Here is an 18645-nt window from a genome sequence, read left to right on the forward strand (position 1 = left end):
TTATAAATTAATTTTTTTAATTTAAAAAAAGTTAAAAAAAGATAGTGCATGTTCTTTCTAAAGAAATTCAAGTACACAGAGTAAAAAGAGAAAAATTCTCCTTTCCCTTCTCTCCTCCCAGCTCTGCCCAAGACTTACACAAGAATAGCAAATATTAGAAAATATTATTCCCTTTCTATGTACTTATAAAGGTATATTATATAAACACAGCTTTCCTTAGTGGGAAAAATATTGTTTTTAACTTGCATTTTCCTTTAATGATATATTTTGAACAACTTTTTGAGTCTATCTCATTCTCTGATAAGAATTTCTATTAATTTATTCTGCTAGTCCTCTTCTCAGACATTTTGGACACTGACATTTTAAGAATGTCTCAGTTCGTTCCCGTTTCATTACTAACAGAATGATCACTACATGTAAATCTGGGGGTACACCTATGGAATGAATTATAGAATGAAAGTGCTGAGTCAAAGAATATGAGTTAATATTTATTTTTAAGTGTTAATATTTATTTCCAAATTATAGCTCTAATGGCTGTGCAAAAGCAAAGAACCCATTTTTCCCATACACACGACCATTTAGTATTGGTTTTAGGAATTTTTTCCAACACCATGAGTAAATTATTTTATCTTATTATTTTACACATACTGATTAACAAAAGGATTGAACATCTTTCCATGTTGCTCATTTTAATTGACTTTTCATACTCATTTTACATTTTCTCAATTTCTTATTGATTTATAGATGCTTTTTATGTCATATTGTTGTTAATTCATTTGTATCAAAAATTTCTTCTTCTAATCTGTTGAAACTCTACTGATACCTTATACATTTTTAATCACATATGTTTAAATATGGAAAAAAGTATTGACATTTTATAATCAGATTTTTTTTGGCTTTTGTGTTAATGTTTTTTCCATGCCTCAGTTATAAAGGTATTTCTTACACTTTTTTAGTACTTTTATGGTTTTAACATTAAATGAAGAATTTAAATCTATCCAGAAACATTTTAAAACTGCTTTAAATTTTTAAACTTTTTAAACTTTAAAATTTTTTTAATATGAATTGACTTTTTATTTTATTTCATTTTTAAAAATTTTTTTGTTTATTTTTGATAGAGCATGCACGAGAGCATGAGTGAGGGAGTGGCAGAGAGAGAGAGACAGAGAGACAGAGAGACAGAATCCTAAACAGGCTTGGCACCGTAAGCACAGAGCCCATTGTGGTGCTGGAGCTCACAAACTGAACCATAAAATCATGACCTGAGCCAAAATCAAGAGTTGAACGCTTAACTGACTGAGACACCTAGGCACTCTAAAACTTTGGAAGAATTCTTCGGATGTTTTTCTTCCTTTTTTTTTTTTTTTTTTTTTTTTGAGTAGTTGACACACAATATTACATCAGTTTCAGGTGTACAACATAGTGATTCAACTCAATTTGTTATGTTATGCTCACCACAAGTGTGGTTACCATCTACCACCATACATCGCTAGTACAATACCTTTCACTGTATTCCCTATGTTGTACCTTTTATTCCCATGACTTACTCATTCCATAACTGGAAGCCTGTGTCTCCCGCTCCCCTTCACCATTTTGCCCATCACCCACCCCCTCTTGCCAACCATGTTTGTTCTTTGTATTTATTGGTGTGTTTTTGCTTTTTGTTCTTTTCTTAGATATTACATATTAGTGAAATCATATGATATTTGTCTTCTCTGACTTACTTCACTTAGCATAATACTCTCTAGGTCCATCCATGTTGTCACAGATGTCAAGGGTGTATATATATATATATATATATACACACACAATATCTTCTCTTTATCCATTTTTCTATTGATGCAGAAACTATTTTAGTATGTGGATATGTACTACTGCGGTAGCCAGCCACCAAGATGGCCTTCAATTAACCCCATTAACTGGTATTCATACCTCATGCAGCAGCATTCTACATTGTACTATGGTCGTCTGTGTGACCAATAGAATGTGGCAGAAGAGATGCTATGTCATTTCCAATATTAGGTTGTTAAAGATGGCTTCCTGGGGCACCTGGATGGCTCAGTTGGTTAAGCACCCAACTCTTGATTTTGGCTCAGGTCATGATCTCACAGCTCTTGAGTTTGAGCCCCGTGTCAGGCTCCGTGGTGACAGTTCAGAGCCTGGAGTGGGCTTCAGATTCTGTGTCTCCATCATTCTCTGCCCCTCCCCAGCTCATGCTCTCTCTCTCTCTTTCAAAAAATAATAAACATTAAAAAAAAAATGGCTTCCTTCTAGCGCTCCCTTTCTCTCAGATTACTCATTTTGAACAGGGCCAGGGGGCAGCTGTCATGTCATGAAGATTCAGGCAGACTAAGCAGAGACTCAGGCAGACTAAGCAGAGGACCTTGTGGTGAGGAACTAGTCTCTGGCTAATAGGATAGAACTGAGACCCACCAAGCCCCACTGTCAACTTGGAAGTAGATCCTATAACCTTCAGATGACTGTAGTTCCAGCCAACAGCTTGCCTACAACTTGTGAGAGACCCTGAGTTATGGCCACCTAGCTAAGCTGCTCCTGGGTCCTGATTCACAGAAACCATGATGTAATTGTTATTTAAAGCTGAAAATTTTGGGGACAATCTGTTATGCAGCAATAGATAACTAAAGCAACTACTTTTATAATTAGGACAGGTTTTATTTTTCTAAGAAAAGAGACACCTGTCCTTCAGAAAAAGAAAGGACTTTGGTTTGAGAATTTATTAAATAAGTCCTTGCTATTTGAGCATTTCCCCCCTCCATGCTTGCTTTCTTTAGAGTCACTATCTCAAATTCTGTTTGGGAAAAACATCTGTGCTAGAAAACATGGACTATTTAGTATTCTAGAATTGTTACATTTTATAGTTTAGAAAAGTGATTTTCTGGATATCTCCAGATGTTTATTCATTGAAAGTGGTAGTTTAGGGGCAGTCCCCTTGGTGGCTCAGTCGGTTAAGCGTCTAGCTCTTGTTTTCAGCTCAAGTTACCATCTCAGGGTCATGAGACTGAGCTTCCCATGGGGCTTCAGGCTGAGTGAGGAGCCTGCTTAAGATTCTCTCTCCCTCGGTCTTTCCCCTGTCCATGAGTACTCTCTAATAAAAAAAGTGCTTCTTAAAAACAAAAACAAAAACATTTGTTTGAACTGTAGAGACATAAGTCATTATAAATAATTTGCCTGCATAACATAGGGGAGAAAAAGTATAAGTGTGGGACTCAGAAGATGGGACTTCTAGTTCCATCTTGGTCACTAACTCTAAGGCCCTGAATAGCTCTGTGCTTCTGTAGATCCAAGTGTGGCTACCTTTGATATAGTGGGAGAGAAGTCAAATATCCTCTAACACACTTTTTATGTGTGATCCCCTAAAATGAAGGGAAAAGCCTCTTACACATTGACATATAAAATGCAACATGACATATATAGAATAAAAGATAAACATTGACATGAATTTTTTTATTACCAACTGCATCTAATTCTCAAAGTTCTACCTTTCATAGATCTTTTTGTCAAAATATCAGATGCAGATTTAACTTACTCTACTTGTGAAATATGCCATGTATCCCAACTGGCAGTCAGCACTTATCAAATGAGATGGCCAAATTTATTTTCCCATTAAAATTTTTCACTTCTTTTTCAATTCACATAAACACTTTTAGTATGTACTCTAGGATATAACCATCACTTCATAATTCTAATTTTTAAATTTTTTTTTTTTTGTCAACGTTTATTTATTTTTTTGGGGGGGACAGAGAGAGACAGAGCATGAACGGGGGAGGGGCAGAGGGAGAGGGAGACACAGAATCGGAAACAGGCTCCAGGCTCTGAGCCATCAGCCCAGAGCCCGACGCGGGGCTCGAACTCACGGACCACGAGATCGTGACCTGGCTGAAGTCGGACGCTTAACCGACTGCGCCACCCAGGCGCCCCCATAATTCTAATTTTTAGATGGATGTAGGGTAGATAATGGAGACTTGTGATGACTCAATGGCCCAGAAGGTATCAGACACCTCTCATGTCAGGTTCCTTCCTGCTTTTCTCTCAAAGGATTGTCCTATAAGACAATGCATTCTAGAATTGTCCCTTTGTTTATTTCCAGGTGGTTTTCATCTTCAAAGCAGTGTACCATAATGGGATGGATGAGTTCATACTTTCTTCTATAAAATAGAAGGGCAGACTGGGAAACAGGGGCATTTCTCAGCAGAATTTTAAGAAAGAATACATATACATACGTTGGGGGTATTCTAATCACTTCAAGGTGCTGTAAGGCTCTTTATTCTGACTTCCCATCATTCCTGTCATTATTATTTCTCATGTTATGAAAATGACATTCTCACATATAGATGATTTTTTTTTAAATTTTTTTTTTCAACGTTTATTTATTTTTGGGACAGAGAGAGACAGAGCATGAACGGGGGAGGAGCAGAGAGAGAGGGAGACACAGAATCGGAAACAGGCTCCAGGCTCTGAGCCATCAGCCCAGAGCCTGATGCGGGGCTCGAACTCACGGACCGCGAGATCGTGACCTGGCTGAAGTCGGACGCTTAACCGACTGCGCCACCCAGGCGCCCCTATAGATGATTTTTCAAAAACATCTATTCAAATCGATATTTCTCTGTTGGGACAGTGAACCTGAGAGTGCTCTATGGGAAGACAGAAAGTTATCAAAGGCTGATTACTTAAAAGACAGGTGGAATCCATCATGTCACAGATTTACGTGTGTGGTCTAGTCCTAGGGAAAAGATTACCTTTTCTTCCTGAGGACAAACAGGAACCTAGAAAACTATCTTTTGATACAGGATGGTGATACGGTAGTGATAAAGCTCTTCATATACTTAACCTGGTGACTGTTGTTTCCAATGGATCCTCTCCATTTCAACTCTTACTTAAAATGTTTGTCTTGAAGATTACCATTACCCTAACAGCAACAGGTACAGCCCTTAAGTTTTCCAAGAGTTAGGAAAGAACTGTGTCATAAAACAAAGAGCTTGACCCAACAGTAAGATGCCTCCCACTGCTACTACTGAGAACAAGATATTTTAAAGACTAAAATCCCCTAGTTATAAATATAAACAAAGATCTATTTACATATGTACACTAGCTCTCCTCCAAACGGGGAGGAAATTGCGCTGAGGGTAAACACAAGAAGTGTGGAACAATGTATTTACATACCTAAAAACTGTTAATACGATCACTTCCTGGTGTTTGTGCTAACGTGCATGTATTTTGGGTCAATTTCCATTTCAATATGAAGACAACTGAGATGTGGTACTTATCATGGCAAAAGGAACAGAGTTGTTTTTATAGATGACAAGAGAGGAACCTTTCAAAATTCCGGACGGAGAAAAAAAGCCTAACGCTGAAATGTCGTCTGTGGAAGAAGCCGTGTGCTCTGAAGAAATAAAAGCTCTGAGAATATAAGCCCAGATTTTTAAAAAGCCATTTATTTTAAAAAACTGGTTTGTCAAATCACATACACGAGCAGATACACAACTACCAAAGTGGCCCTGTAATAGACACCAGTGGGGCGTTCACCACACAGTACCTGAAAAATACAGCTAAAAAAGAGGAGTCTGTTGAGTATTGAATTTCAGATACCTACTGGACTCCTTGTTGAATGGCTTTAAGTTAGCATATAGTGAGTGAGAGGTAGAGTCCCAAGTATAATAGCTGATGCCTCAGGGCTCCATTTAAAAACAAAACGAAAACAAAAACCATTTCCCCCTTCGCACAAGGGCAGCCTATCCTAATTTTTTTTTCCTTTGTGAAAACGGAAGCCAAGTTTTCTCTTCTCAAATGGTTCAGCATTCCCAGTAAAAGTGTTGTGTGGTGGCCTATTGTGCTTCTTGAGCCATCTAATTTTCTTCACCTTCTGACTCAGATTCTAGGAGAGATGAGAGAGAAAAGTCAGGTTTTTTATTCAGAGATTCCTTTTGTAAAATGTCTATTAGGTAAACTTTATGCCCAACATGGGGCTCAAACTTTCAACCCTGAGATGGAGAGTTGAAGACTCTCTCAACTGAGCCAGCCAGGGGCCCCCAAAGACTCCTTTAGAGATTTGAAAGAGTTTCCAATATGCTACCTACCCCAACCCCCAAAAGGCATTGTTTTTTGCCCTGGTCATGCACTGACTAGGAAAAACAGTCAAACATTCATTCCTTTTTTGCTTTTAAATGAACTTTGCCTTTCCATTTTTTAATTTTTATTTTATTTGTTTATTTTTTAAACCATTTTATTGACCTATGACTGATATACAAAAAGCTATACATATTTAACATGTACAACTTGGTGAGTTTAAGATGTGGATTTTTTTTTTTTTTTTTAATTTACATCCAAGTTAGTTAGCCTATAGTGCAATAATTATTTCAGGAGTAGATTCCTTAAGCTCCTTACCCATTTAGCCTATCCCCCCTCCCACAACCCCTCCAGTAACCCTCAGTTTGTTCTCCATATTTATGAGTCTCTTCTGTTTTGTCCCCCTCCCTGTTTTTATATTATTTTTGTTTCCCTTCCTTTATTTTCATCTGTTTTGTCTCTTAAAGTCCTCATGAGTGAATTCATATGATATTTGTCTTTCTCTGACTGACTAATTTCACTTAGCATAAAGCCTCCAGTTCCATCCACGTAGTTGCAAATGGCAAGATTTCATTCTTTTTGATTGCCAAGTAATACTCCATTGTATATATTTACCACTTCTTTATCCATTCATCCATCAATGGACATTTTGGCTTTTTCCATACTTTGGCTATTGTTGATAATGCTGCTGTAAACATTGGGGTGCGTGTGCCCCTTCGAAACAGCACACCTGTATCTCCTGGATAAATACCTAGTAGTTGAACTTTGCCTTTCTAATAATGCAGCATGCTCATAAATATTATTGAAGACTGTAATTACTTTTATCCTTCTGGGTCATCTAAAATAAACTTCTCAGGCTTAGTGGGACTCACTCTCATCCATTATTATTCTCCCACCTTGTGTTCCCATTTTCAGCACCAGTCAACTGGTTAATAATAATCCCATAATGTGTAATTGAGCCAAATACTTTTTTTCCTTTCACAACTGCTGATGATTTCTTCCCCCTTGTCTCCTATAGGGTGGATAATTGAAAAGGCTGTCTTTTTTTTTTTTTTTTTTTTGTCTTTTGTTTTTTTAACACATAGCACTTTTCATTGCTTTGATTTCAGAAAGGAAGGCTAAGATTATAGGCAAGATGCTTGATATGGAAGACACCCTAAGACCTTCAGTTTTAGAGAAGCAACTACAACAACAAAACTCTGTGCAAGAGGTAGATACCTTAAATTATAATGAGAAAGTATTTGCTAAATGACCACCAAAGTCGTTAAATGGAATCATACCTTCTTCTGCGTTTTGTAGCCACTCAACGAATTTCTTCATCTGGTCAAGAAAAACACTTTTGCCTTTGGCAACATGTGCTTCTTTGTACCATTTCAATATTGCTTCTTCACTCAGTACATCAGCTGCAATTTCAAAGCAAAGATTTCCAAGTTACTACATAAATATGATGTTTTTGTAAAAAAAAGCAACTTTATGTCTCATAATTTATTTTTTTTATTATTATTATTTTTTTTTTAATTTTTTTTTCAACGTTTATTTATTTTTGGGACAGAGAGAGACAGAGCATGAACGGGGGAGGGGCAGAGAGAGAGGGAGACAGAATCGGAAACAGGCTCCAGGCTCTGAGCCATCAGCCCAGAGCCCGACGCGGGGCTCGAACTCACGGACCGCGAGATCATGACCTGGCTGAAGTCGGACGCTCAACCGACTGCGCCACCCAGGCGCCCCTATGTCTCATAATTTAATAGAAAGCAATGACTTTAAATATTAAAAGTGCTGTTATAAAAGAACTCCGTATCTGACACTTATCAAGAAACAGGAACCAAGCTCATTTCCAATATAGCACAGTGCTGTATTTTGGGAGTTAGCTTGGCAAATACTTTAGTGATGACGACGATATACATCTCATCAGGTATGATATATTGCAAGCTTATCTGTGAGTCACTACTGGGACTTGGAAGTCTTTCTCAGTGCTAATTTGCTGGTAGGAAACTGGGTTATTTTGTAATTTTGCAAATGAATCAGCAATTCCAGCGATTCAGAACACTATGTGTCCTGCCAACTCCAAACACGTCTTGATTAAATAGCAACCTCAAATGACTGGTCTTTTAAGGCGATTTACTCTTTTAGGAGGAAAAAAATAAAAATGGCAAATAAAAACACATAACTAGAATGTAATAATGCTATTTACAGTTAAACGTGAAGATCAGCTTTCTGGGTGTATCACAGGACCAATACAGTCAAAATCCTATTTTACTCTTTTTTTTAAGTTTATATTAAGAGTGTGAGTGGGGGAAGGGGCACAGAGAGAGAGAGAGAGAGAGAGAGAGAGAGAGAGAGAGAGAGAGAATCTCAAGCTGGCTCCATGCTGTCAGTGCAGAGGTCTTTGTGGAGCTGAATCTCACAAACCATGAGATCATGGACCTGAGCTGAAATCAAGTGTCAGATGCTTAGCTGACCAAGCCACCCAGGTGCCCCTATGATTATTCTACTGCTAAGTCATGAATCTCTTATAGCATAATATCTTAAGTCACAAGAGTAATGTTTTCCTTGTACTCCATTAAGAGAAAAAGAGACATTAGGTGGACTTCTTACAGGTTTCCAGCAAAATGAATTATCTACTAATACTCGTTACCTTAAATTCTAAACTCCAGAAATGTGCCTTGAAACCCTCAAGTTACCATTAATTTAGACCATTTAATGTTTAGGAAGGAAAATATGAAAATGATAGCCTACGTATTTTGCCAATGTTCCAATGGGTTGTCTTTTCAGATTTCAGAGTAAGAAACGAGATGGGATGCAGATAAAAAGGGTATTATTGTCCTCAATGCCTGCGCAATCCACCAAAAATGCCGATAAATCATGCTAATGATGTTTGTGCAGTTGAAAGAGAATTTTAACTTACAAAAAATGAGAAAAATAGTGAGATGGTTTCAATGAAAACACCACTATTGTTTTCATTGAAAACACCACTGATGTTTTCATAACCAAAACCTGAAGTTTTTTTTTTTTTTTTTCTCAAAATTAATAACTGGCTTGGATTCAATGGAAGAGAATGAACTGACGAAAAATGCACAGGACTGGTTTTAGAAAATATCAAGTTTGTTTTGTTTGTTTTTATTAAGAAATACACTCCAAAGTGTAAAGGGAGAAAAAAGTCTGGATTTACTCATCTATAAGAATTTGGTGTAAAAATCAGAATCAGTTGTCCTAGAGAATTATTGTTAGCTTTTAGCTTCTACTTCCAACTCACACCCTGCACTCACAACAATGAAAAACTGCCATCGAATCCCAGTGTTAGCTGAGGAGAGGAGCAAATGCTTCCCAGCCTGAGGAAGTGACTTGTTCTTGTGCAAGGCTGCTTTGCGCAGACTTTGAGAACACTTATTAGCTCTGACATGGATTTTATGTTATTTATTTATTTACTTTAAAGTTTATTTATTTTTGAGAGAGAAAGAGACAGAGAGAGAGAGAGTATGTGTGTGTGGAGTGGGGGAAGAGCGGAGAAATGGGAGACACAGAATCTGAAGCAGGTTCCAGGTCCTGAGCTGTCAGCGCAGAGCCCATGTGGGGCTCGAACTCACAAACCGTGAGATCATGACCTGAGCCGAAGTTGGACTAGTAACTGACTGAGCCATCTAGGTGCCCCTCCAACATGGAGCTTAAAGGTCCTATTTAGGGCTCCTGGGTGGCTCAGTCAGTCAAGTGCCAGGCTTTGCCTCAGGTCACGATCTCATGGTTTGTGGGTTTGATCCCGGCATCGGGCTCTGTGCTGACAGTGTGGAGCCTGCTTGGGATTCTCTCTCCCTCTCTGCTCCTAACCCACTTTTGTGTGCTCTCTCTCTCTCTCAAAAATAAATAAACTTTAAATAAATAAATGTCCTTTTTAATATTTTGTCTTTGTAACATTTTTAAGATGTTTGTGATTTAGACAGCTTAAGTTCCAAATTTTTTGATCATGCTCCCCTAATGGGACAATTTTGAGCGCATACAACCAACATATGTATGCTTTTCAGCTTATAAATTATATGCAAGTACTACAGAACTATTACTATTATAAAACAAATGGAATTTAAAATGTGACAAACACATAGGGAAATGCTATGTTAACTCCCCACTTTAATGAATTGTGGTGATACCATGCTCATGGTGGAAAGCTGATTGAGGCTGCACTTTAAGGTTATTATTTGTCTCAGGTTTTTCTTCTGAAGATGGAGAACTCATTCATGTGTTTTATTGCCCCACAGAGGCTGAAAGAGGGCATGCAGCTACTAAAATCTTGTCAACCACAGATATTAGATCATTAGGTAAAACTTATCAGATACACTGTTAGCAGAAAAGGAGACCAGGTGCAAAGCTGAGTTCTTAGAAAAGCCTAATTTTGTAATGAATTCTGCCTGCAAGACCGTACTCCTCGTAGAGGGGGGGAATAAATAATAACAAAGGGACAAAAGCAACCACCCAGGGCAACTTAGGGGGCAAAGCACAAACATCGAAAAGCTTAAAAAGACACTCAACTTTTGTTTAGTGAAAAGTCTAATCTAAAGAGGAAAGAACTTCTTGAGAAATAAAGAGAGAACTTTTTTTCTCTCCACTAAGGGAAAGTGGGGAGAGTTCTCATTAATAGAGAGAAGCAGCAAAGTGTTTGCTGGGATCTCCCAGAGAAATCCTACTAGGAATACAGAATATCAGTGCAAGTCCCATAAGAAAAGCAGACATCCTACAATTGCATGTAGAACTCCCTCAGATTAAAAAATAATTTTCTCTATCCTGTCTGGCCAACTTCTTCATTACGTCTGGTGGAATGCTGTGTGCCCTTCCTCAGTATCACCCTCTGTGTGAGCCTCATTTTAGAAATGAAACGAGGGGGGCGCCTGGGTGGCGCAGTCGGTTAAGCGTCCGACTTCAGCCAGGTCACGATCTCGCGGTCCGTGAGTTCGAGCCCCGCGTCGGGCTCTGGGCTGATGGCTCAGAGCCTGGAGCCTGTTTCCGATTCTGTGTCTCCCTCTCTCTCTGCCCCTCCCCCGTTCATGCTCTGTCTCTCTCTGTCCCAAAAATAAATAAACGTTGAAAAAAAAAATTAAAAAAAAAAAAAAAAAAAGAAATGAAACGAGGATTGTAATCCTTGGTTTTCTTTTACACTCTGAAATCCAGGAACTCAGGAACTATTCTGTTCATTAACTCACTTCCAGCATTTAATGGAAGGCCTGCCATCTCCTATGCATTCAATAAATGTATAATGGACAGATTAATTAACTCGATGAGAACAACTACATATTTCTCAATTTGCAGAGTTAGAATTTAAATGTTAGGTTTTTGTGATGATCAAAGAGGAATTACTGTACGAGTGGTTTGAGAATGGCAAAGCTTTCGAGAACATTACTTACATATTTAAGTTAAAAACTATGACTTGGAACTTAGGAAATTCATTATTTTTTAATGAACTAAAAATTTCATTACAGGCATCACACAGGGACATTAAGTGAAACATAATTTACCCTAAGAATATTGATAATGTATAGCGAGAAGGCCACTCACCTTTTTTTTTTTTTTTTTTTTTTTTTTTTTTTTAGAATGAGAACAGGAAGTTTCTTTCAGAAAAATATCCACAAGGGACAGAAATTAACCTAAGAAGTATCTGCAAACAATAAAACCCATGACACAGTGCCAGTACCTGACAGGTTTATATTTCTCTCAGATGAACATGCTGAGAGTATGGTACTTGGCTTTAGAAAGGAAGAGAAAGAAATTATTTCAAAAATGAATAACGTGATGATTGAAGGTTAGCGATGGATTTATTTTTCCTATTGCACAGAAATACAAAAATCTAGATTTAAATCAGAAAGAGGGGGCGCCTGGGTGGCGCAGTTGGTTAAGCGTCCGACTTCAGCCAGGTCACGATCTCGCGCTCCGTGAGTTCGAGCCCCGCGTCAGGCTCTGGGCTGATGGCTCAGAGCCTGGAGCCTGCTTCCGATTCTGTGTCTCCCTCTCTCTCTGCCCCTCCCCCGTTCATGCTCTGTCTCTCTCTGTCCCAAAAATAATAAATAAACGTTAAAAAAAAAAATTAAATCAGAAAGAGAATCTTTACTAAATGACAAATCACCACTTTTTTAGTTCATTAGTGAAAAATATTATTTACAGTTTATTCACTTTTATTTCCCTGTTATTTATATGTTAAAAAAAAATCTTTCAATAATGGCATTTGTTAAAAAAAAATAGGTTTGTCAGAGACATGGGGAATCAAATTCCCAAGTTTCTGTCATCCTCAAGTTCCAGAAATACAGAGAAGATGTGTGCGTACATAATAGATTAAATGGGAAAGAAGAAATTATTTCTATTAAAAAAAAAACACAACCCTGCTATAAAGCAAAGTGTTCCTTATAGTAAATAAAAGGAATCCACATCATTACATAAAAGACACAAACAAGATACTATTTGATATTTGTTGAATGTGTATGTGTACGTGGAATTAATGAGAAGTATAATCTTGAAACATGTTACCATAGTTCACGGAATTTGTCATTTCTGGCATTTAATGACCCATCAGACAAGTGGTCCTGACCAACAGTCACAGCATCACCTGGAAATTTCTCAAAATGCAAATTTGTGGGCCCAACCCTGGACCCACCTTCAGAACCTGAATCCCCAAAGGTTGGCTCAGTCAGTTAAGTGTCTGACTTCGGCTCCGGTCATGATCTCCTGGTTCATGGGTTCGAGCCCTGTATCGGGCTACATGCTGCCAGCTCAGAGCCTGGAGCCTGCTTCAGATTCTGTGTCTCCCTCTCTCTCTGCCTCTCCCCAGCTCATGCTCTCTCTCTCTCTCAAAAATAAACATAAAAAAATTAAAAAGAACCCAAATCCCTGGGGAAATCGTGTTTTAACAATCTCTCCAGGTGATTCATATGTGTTATAGCGCTGGGAAAAGACAGCTTTAATACATAACACTGTTTATCAAGCCTTTCCAGGTGTATTAAATACAGAACAAGGACATCCAAATCCTTGTAAAAACAAATAACATATGTCTCCTGGTGCCCAGATATTTGTTGGATAAAATTAGGTCAAATAAAAGACCACTATCCAAAAAAGGTAAGAAGGTAAACACCATAACTCTCTTAAAAAATGGGATGGAGGGGCGCCTGGGTGGCTCAGTCGGTTAAGCGGCCGACTTCGGCTCAGGTCATGATCTCGCGGTCCGTGAGTTCGAGCCCCGCGTCGGGCTCTGTGCTGACGACTCAGAGCCTGGAGCCTGTTTCAAATTCTGTGTCACCCTCTCTCTGACCCTCCCCCGTTCATGGTCTGTCTCTCTCTGTCTCAAAAATAAATAAACGTTAAAAAAAAAAAAATTAAAAAAAAATGGGATGGAATAATCGCTCCTCGGGGATTCCATGTTTCCAAGAAAAAAAATATATATATAATTACTTCTTTCAGAAAAAGACTAGATATACAATTTTGTGCGAAATTATGAAATTACCTAGAAAATAACATTTAGTTTTAACTTCTCAATGATTTATTTTTGGTATTCACTTTACAGTTTCCTGATTTCATTTACAAAAAGAACTAGGCCAGAATAAAATTGACATTGACCCCTTCCTATGTTCCCGTGGGTCTGCTCATACTTTCCACAGACCTTACTAACTTTTGGTTATTTTAAAAGTGACCACCTAGCTATCAATGGCCTAAGGAAGAGTTTATTCTTCTCCGTTTTTACTTTTTGGTACCCATTTCTTGGTTATTTTATCATTTCTGGTCACTGTTCCTTGGCATATGGGGCCGAACAAGAGGAAATAACTGAAAGCAACCGGTTTTGTCAGTAGTTTTTAAAAGGAGGTCAACGGGGAAGGATGTTGACACTGATGGTTAAAATGAGAAATTTGGAAAAGTGTTTTAATAGATGCCATTACTGACAAAAAAGTAGGGTTTTTTTGTTTGTTTGGGTGAATAAGTTCAATAATAAAATGAGGTGCTCCTACAGATAAAGTTCCAACACATATGTTTCAGTTACAAAAAGATTTGGTTAGAGACACTGGTTGGGTTAGCTATTAAATGACAAGAAAGCAAATTGTGGGCTTAGGCACTAGTTTATAAACAGTTCGCTTTTCTGTAGTGGAAAATACTAGCCACTCACAAAGCAAATGGGAAACAAATTTCTGAGGTCTCTCTACCTGTTTACAGTGGAGTCTGCTATGGTGCATGTGGACAGAATGGCCATAGGCTAGATGGGCATGGTTTCTCCTTGGCTGCTAAAGAAGGTGGGCTGGCAATATGATCTGCAGATTTGGTTCTGATGGGTAACCATGGAGACCATTTATGCCCTAGTTTTAGGATGTTGACTCTCATGACCATGTCCAAGAGGACCTAACTTGGATCTGGCCGGAGGAAAACCCAAATTACTTCAAATGAGACTTAGCAGTCAGTACTTTCTCCTACTGATATAACAAAGATTGTGCCGAATACCTTAATGCTGAGAAAGTAAATTATCACCCAAACACCTGGGGCAAGATATATATCCATCTGAAGAATCTTGATGGCCAGTTAAGGCTCTGTGAAGTGCCATTAACATCTATAAAGTAGTCATTAATAAATGATGTAAAATTTTTATACTAATTCGCCCAAATGATCATCCAAGATAGACAAATGTAAGAGGTGCCTCAGTGGCTCAGTTGGTTGAGCACTGGACTTTGGCTCAGGTCATGATCTCACAGTTCATGAGGTTGAGCCCTGCTGACAGCGGAGAGCCTACTTTGGATCCTCTGCGTCCCTCTCTCTCCCGCCCTCCCCAATTTGCTTGTTCGCTCTCTCTCTCTCTCAAAATACACATTAAAAAAGTAGACAAATTTAAGAACACATCAAAAGGAAAAGAAAGATTTGGCTGATGTTAATTTGTACTTTACTTTTTCTTTCTATATTAAATTGCCATTTAAGATTGCTGTACCTTCTAACAAACATTTTATAATGTTCAAAATGTGTTATTTCCTAAGTGTTCTTCCCTCCTCCCCCATAAAACTACATGAACTCAGACCAAAGAATAGTCCAGGATTATTTTTTATATACTGTAGGTATAGACATGGAGATCAGTTAAAACCCTAATAGCATTCATTTATTGAAGGCAGTGCCAGTTGCCATGACAACCTAATCCTTACAAATATAATGAAAAGACAGTAAAGGGAAATCTAAAAATAGTCATTTCCTTGAAAAACAGGAGAATGGCTGGGCCAAATAATTAAAATACAAAGTAAAAAGCTAATTATTTCAATAATTTTAGTCAGCTTTATGGCATCTGAGAAGATCTCAATATACTATAGGCAGACTTTGGTAATTATAGTTATTAGAGCTAATTCTTACAATTCAAAAATAGACCTAATTACTTTCTGTTATTACAGTCTTTTTCACCAGCCCCCCACCCTCCCGCAAAATAATAACCGGTTTATCAGTAGTCTTCTGGCAATGTGCCCAGGGGCTTCATCAGGCTGGTTCTTGAGACCATGAATATGTGGCATATACACTTTCTCTCTTCTAACATAATACGGCTGTCTCACTAAAACTTACAAAGTTTAGCATGACTCCCATGTCTCCCTCTGCCTTAGCCCTTGCGCTGGCCCTCAAAGACCTTCAACAAAACAGGGAAACAGAGCGGTAGGGCAATATGGATAGATACCTTTATAAAAGAGAACCACGATCTTCTGAAAAGCTTTCATGAAATGGATGTTGTCATAACAGTATTCTTGAACCTTCTGGAGGAGGATCAGCTCTGACTGGCCTTGGGAGCTGAACACAGCCAGGAGTGGAGCGTATTGCTGAAATACAAGTGGGGAGTAAAACCAACCATTAACTTTCTGGGGAGGTACAGAGACAATACTTGAAACACAACAGAAATCTGGAGATTTCTTTAGGAAGCTTTCACTTTAAGGGTTATCTCATTAGAACATTGTGTCCAATCAAAATTAATTTTTTAGCCCAGCATCTTATCAGATTTCTCTCAATGTACCCACTAAAAGAAGAGACCAAATAAAATTCTGACACTATTAAAGGTAACTTATGCTACTGTTTAAAGGGCACTATGAAAAGGAGGCAGAGTGAGGTCTTGGGGTGGCTACATTTAGTACTGGTGGAGTGTGGAGTTCTTTCCCTAGACATCCCAGACACCCTCACAGGTCATCTTTATGGCTTAGTTCCTATTGTTCCCTTTGTCCTAATTGTCCTTGGCTTCTAGTCACTGATGTTGAACCAACGTTTTCTCATTTCAACACAAATCTCCTCCAAGGAGCTTTCCCTGATCAACTTAACCTGCAGATTTCACTCACTCCTCTGTTCTAAACACAGAGGATTATCTTTAATTTGTATGCTACCTAGTTTCCACTAGGCAGTCTTTTTTTTTTTTTTCAACGTTTATTTATTTTTGCGACAGAGAGAGACAGAGCATGAACGGGGGAGGGGCAGAGAGAGAGGGAGACACAGAATCGGAAACAGGCTCCAGGCTCTGAGCCATCAACCCAGAGCCACTAGGCAGTCTTTTTATTTTACATTTATTTATATCTTGAGAGAAGGAAAGAGTGTGTGCATGTGAGGAGGGGAGGGGCAAAGAGAGAGGGAGAGAGAGAATCCCAAGCAGACTCTGTGCTGTCAGTACAGAGCCCGAGGTGGGGCTTGATCTCATGAACCGTGAGATCATGACCTGAGGTGAAATCAAGAGATGGATGCTCAACCGACTGAGCTAACCAGGTGCCCCTCTACTAGGTAGTCTTTGCTTCCCAATTCAAATGTAAACTCGGAAGGAAGATATGTCTTTCACTCATCTTAATATAGTTTTATAGGGAGAAGACAATTAATGAAAGCAAAAACATTTATCCTTGCTCAAAAACATGTTATTTACACAGTTGATCTCTTCCACCACTCAGATACTTTTCAAATGTTTTGGAATTTTTATTTAAATGCTGTTTAGTTAACATACAGTACAATACTGGTTTCAGGAGTAGATACTTTTCAAATTCTAATACCAATTTGTAGTTTACTTAAACAAAAATATTACCAGGAATTTTTGTCATGTAAAAGGAAACCAATACAGTTAGACCATATTTCTCTTTAACTTTAATTATTCTGTGTGTTTTCTGACACTGTGTTTAGTAAGACTTTACTCTTAGACGGGAAATAATGCCTTTGGCCCAAACCTGGGTGAACGGCAGTTAGAACCCATGTATCATACAGTTAAGAGCTACAATTGGTCTGTGGCCAAGACTGTTTCCTGTTGATCCCGTACCTTCAGATGCTTAAGGGCCTGCTCTGCAACGAGTTCTTCCTTCTTGTTCCATTCAACAGCATTCATTATACAGGTCCACAGAAGTCCAATCACTGCTGTTTCCGGAAGATCATTCCTCTTCATTTCTTCCTTAACATAGAGCACCACCTACATTTCATGGAAAAAGGGGTCAGAGAGTTAACGGGCAGATGGCAGTTTCCCTGTCACCATGCCTGGTCAGTAAAAGGCTTTGGGTGGATAAATATTCTGCTCAGCCCCTCCCTTCCCAGTACATACTCTCAGATTACAAGAGGGAGGAAAAACACAATGATTTGTTCTCAAAGCAGATTTATTTTTAGTTCCAAAATTAATAGGCTTATCTCTGGCCAGGAGCTGCTGGATAATAGGAAGTGAGAGGGAATCTTTGTTTCTTAGAAGTTATTCTTTTACATGCAGCACCCCTTTGGGTCCAGCAGAACAGACGACTTGAGCTGGTTTGACTCTCTGGGTTTGAAATTAGCTCACAGAGCTGTGAACCTTTACCTCCAACTCACAATTTTAAACCTCTAGATGAATAACGTGTTGGGTTTGTACAAGTCGATTTACCAGAATTCATTCTTAATTATTACTTTAGACTCTCATGAGCCATGAAAATAAGCTGTAAAGTGCCAAAGCCATTTTTTATATGATACATATTAACGCAGCAACACTGGACAGGTTATTTTCCCCTTAAAATTATGTTTGATATGCAAATTTATCCTCAAATCTGACAGTATGGAATAAAAGGTCTGCCTAGCCTAATGTATTTTATATCACACTTGTCAGGAAAAAAACTTTTCCTTTTGAAATACAACCACAAATTGAGGTTACGTCCTCAAAAGTGATAAAACACCATAATCTATACCTCAAGTACACTACGACTTGGTGAATAACCCAACTACCACTCCCCTCATTGCCCCTTTTTAGTGAAAATACATTCTTTTCTTTCCTGTTGGCCTGGGTTGCAGAGGTATCAGGAATGGGTTAAGAAGCTCTGGTTAATTCCCAGAGACTGCGCTGGCCAGAGAAAGATGCAAAGACAGGCGACATCTCTGCATCTAGAAGCATCACAGCATTTTTTGGGTTTGCTTTTGTTTTCCACCTCATGGAAAATCACAAGGTCTTGCTTGGAGAAATGTTACTGACTATAATGCTGACCTTACTGCCATGAGACTTAGAAATATTTTTTGTTCCAACACCTCCATCTGCTGGATGGCATCGGTCTAGAATTCTCTAGTCTTAAGCCACGTAAGGTCCCATGTGGGGCTTAGGGCACATACAGTGGTAAG

The 18645-nt window shown here is 38.5% G+C and overlaps 1 protein-coding gene across 2 annotated transcripts in view; it reads right to left on the reverse strand.

Moving 5' to 3' along the window:
* Nucleotides 1–5432: 5432 nt before the first annotated feature.
* Nucleotides 5433–18645, reverse strand: part of BZW2 (basic leucine zipper and W2 domains 2) — a 65152-nt gene continuing 51939 nt past the window's right edge. For both annotated transcript variants that reach the window (XM_040472520.1, XM_040472519.1), the window contains exons 9-12: nt 17339–17485; nt 15740–15878; nt 7365–7487; nt 5433–5893 (exon numbers count right to left, since the gene is read on the reverse strand). In XM_040472520.1, the coding sequence (XP_040328454.1) occupies nt 5865–5893; nt 7365–7487; nt 15740–15878; nt 17339–17485 (438 nt within the window). In that variant the 3' untranslated portion in view covers nt 5433–5864. The remainder of the gene's footprint in view (nt 5894–7364; nt 7488–15739; nt 15879–17338; nt 17486–18645) is intronic.

The sequence above is a fragment of the Herpailurus yagouaroundi genome, unplaced genomic scaffold, assembly GCF_014898765.1.
Source record: "Herpailurus yagouaroundi ecotype Mexico unplaced genomic scaffold, PumYag 100, whole genome shotgun sequence".
In the NCBI taxonomy this organism is placed as follows: Eukaryota; Metazoa; Chordata; class Mammalia; order Carnivora; family Felidae; genus Herpailurus; species Herpailurus yagouaroundi.